This window comes from Galeopterus variegatus, unplaced genomic scaffold (assembly GCF_000696425.1).
Source record: "Galeopterus variegatus unplaced genomic scaffold, G_variegatus-3.0.2 Scaffold10690, whole genome shotgun sequence".
In the NCBI taxonomy this organism is placed as follows: Eukaryota; Metazoa; Chordata; class Mammalia; order Dermoptera; family Cynocephalidae; genus Galeopterus; species Galeopterus variegatus.
In genome coordinates this window covers 22,619-25,673 of record NW_007736801.1, presented here as the reverse complement: position 1 = coordinate 25,673, position 3,055 = coordinate 22,619, and the positions used below count along the sequence as shown (strand labels likewise).

Genomic DNA, 3,055 nt, shown 5'->3' with positions numbered 1-3,055 from the left:
CAGGCAGTTTCAGCTTTAATTCCTTCTCTTAGTATTTTTGTTAGAAATAAATAAGATACTATACATAAAGCACATATTAGAGCACCTAGTCGATATTCATCAAATATTAGCTATTCCTAATAAAAGCAGTGGAAATAATAAGGTTGAATGAGGTTGGTTAGTGGAATGGAGTACTTGTTACTTACAATGCTTCTGGATGATCTAGAACCAGAGAATGTTAAAACGAAAAGTGACTTTAGAGATAATCTTGTCAACGAACCTATTCTTACTGATTTAAGGCTTGAGACCTAGAGAACTTAAGTGATTTGCTCACAGAGTCTGCCAGAGGCGGAGCCAAGAACTAAACACACATCTCCTGGATTCCAGTTAGAGCTTTTTAACTACCCAAGGGCCCTTTATGCTAAAGGTCCATAGTGATAGTAATCATACATTTAAGTTTATTTTCACTATTAAAAATAAAGTTTAAATATTTATTTCTTACAAGCATGTATAAATACATAAAACTTCTTTGCTTTTGACTGGAAAAGAGGTAACTTGGCATGGTAACAATGATTATCTTATATTAATCCTAAAATTTTCACTGATATTTATACATGTATTTATGAACAGAATGAGGGAATTAACACATTTTTGTTAAAGAAAGTCATTTGGGGAACACATGTTTCAAAAAATAAAAAGATGCCTTTTGTTGAGAAAGCTGCGAACCATTGTAGGCAGTAATAGTGTCTCTCGCGTGTGACAGGTCAATGCTGTGGACACAGTAGTTTCTACGTTTTTGGGTCATTTGACCCTCACAATAGTCTTGAGATATAAGCAGAGCAGAGAGTAATAACGAGGAAACTGAAACTGTAGGAAACCATTGTAATAATGAGGAAATTGAGACTGAGAGGAAGCAGTTGGCCCAAAGTCCCAAGGCAAGTCCAAGCAAATACACCACTAGACTGTCCTCTGGGAACTTTCCGTGAAGACCTTCCTGCACTTGGATTTTTTCCAGGACAGCTAAGAAGATGAATTAGTGTTTATCATAAAAGTTTTATTCTAAGAGGAACTGTGCTTTTGCTCTCAGAGTTATGTGACTATTTCTCATATATAGGGAGCATTGCACTGTGGTCTGATATTTCAAGTATGTTTCAATGACATGATATTATGTGTCACTTGGATGAGTAGACATCTAAGCATAATTATAACTAATGTAAGCCAATGTAAGCTTCATTTGAGGGAGGAAGGAATGCTCAGTAAATGCTAACGTTCATTCAAAGCTGATTTTTTCCAGAAGACAGCATTTATCAGTAAATGGATGTATATACTTTCCAAAATTGCCTTGCATTTTGAGCTTGGAACTTTATTGATGACTATGACGAGTAGACATCTAAGCATAATTATAACTAATGTAAGCCAATGTAAGCTTCATTTGAGGGAGGGAGGAATGCTCAGTAAATGCTAACGTTTATTAAAAGCTGATTTTTTCCAGAAGACAGCATTTATCAGTAAATGGATGTATATACTTTCCAAAATTGCCTTGCATTTTGAGCTTGGAATTTTATTGATGACTATAACTAAGTGAGTCAAAATTATTTCTGCACACCAGCACAATGATCAATTTGTTTAGCCAATTAAAGAAGAAAGAAAAATCAATGTCAGAATCTATGAAAACTAAAATTAAATCAAATATTTTTAAAACATTATATTAATCTCTAGACTTTAGCATAGTGCTTGGCACAGTTAGATGTCTTAAAAAATATCTATTGAATAAAAAGATCCTACAAAGTGACCTACTGAAATTTTCACTTTTTAACTTATCACAAAGAACTATTATCTAATTTTTAAATAAATTTTACCATAAGAGCTCTCATTCTGCTGGGTAAGTCGTGGGAAATATGACAGCTGTTCAGGTTTAGGTAGGCATTCTGCTTTCCCTAAGAGGAAACATGAAAATAAATAACCACATGGCCATATTTGCTAAGTCAGAGTGGAGTTTATTAATGAATAATCAAAATGGTTATATCTCAAAGAGTAGTGAAATAGTCTAAAAGATAGAAAGGAGGTCTCCAACTGTACTCAAAAGGAGCAAAGAAATAAGAAGTTGAGAAAGTTCATGAAAACATGGCCCAGTGAATTGGGATTGATTTAGCCTCGATGTAGGCAGTAGTGAGTGTTGAAGGCCAGATGTTGCAGAGGACATTGGCCAGCTCCATCACTGAACCTTTGCAAAGACTTGACTGGTTAACAGGGCTCACAGGGACTTTCACAGCCAGATTGGACATAGGTCATCAGGTTGATCCCGCTCAGTCCAGGAGTTGGGTAGCAAGAGTTGAGCAGCCAGCAAGTTGGCACATAGGTATCAGGCTCACAGCAGGGTGGGGGGCAGGTGTCGCAGCAGGTAGGCTGAAGGAGGCTGATCTCATGTGGGCAGGTGCTGGGCAGGCAGACTCCACATCGGCAGCATTTGTCAGAGGAGCAGATGGTGGTGGCAGGGCCGGTGGGGACACTGCAGCAGCGGGGAACACAACAAGCCATGGTGTGGTGAGTTGGGTTTTTTGTTGGGTTGAGAGGAAAAGTCTGTTGGTGTCTCAGTGCTTCTCTCCTCTGCCCTGGCTCTTATATACCCACCTCCCTGAGCGTCAGCCTATTACCAAAAGTTTTTTCCCCATGTTTCAGTTTATAGCTATCTCCATAAACCCATCTAATTACTTAAGTGTTTATTACTTAAGACACACTGCTCACCTCATAAAAGAAATTTAGATTGTTTTGTTGTCAAACTAGGACTCTTCACATTGGCCGTGTGTCATTGCATGGAAAGCTTCATTTCAGTCTTCAAAGGCATCGAGTCATTATCTTCTAATCATTACACATCATTAATGGCTTGGTATGCCAGGTATCTGCAAATCTTCCCCATGTTTTTGGTCTACTTTTCAGATGAAGAGATATGTAGGCATTTTGATTGCTATTCTACCAGAAACCAAACATTCTATGTGATAATTTAGACCCTTTGGTTGAAAAAGTGATAAAATGTTTAGACTTACTCTTTGTGGCTCCAAGAAGTTGAATTAAGATG

General features: G+C 37.5%; 1 protein-coding gene across 1 annotated transcript; it reads right to left on the bottom strand.

The window, feature by feature from the left end:
* Nucleotides 1-2,164: 2,164 nt before the first annotated feature.
* Nucleotides 2,165-2,531, bottom strand: LOC103610162 (keratin-associated protein 3-1). Its single transcript, XM_008594383.1, has one exon. It carries the CDS (start codon nt 2,515-2,517, stop codon nt 2,224-2,226), a length of 294 nt encoding a protein of 97 aa, XP_008592605.1. The 5' UTR covers nt 2,518-2,531; the 3' UTR covers nt 2,165-2,223.
* Between the last annotated feature and the right edge of the window lie 524 nt (nt 2,532-3,055).

Bases quoted from the DNA above. Each gene is read 5' to 3' on its own strand.
- LOC103610162 (XM_008594383.1), bottom strand. From the start codon at position 2,517: ATGGCTTGTTGTGTTCCCCGCTGCTGCAGTGTCCCCACCGGCCCTGCC.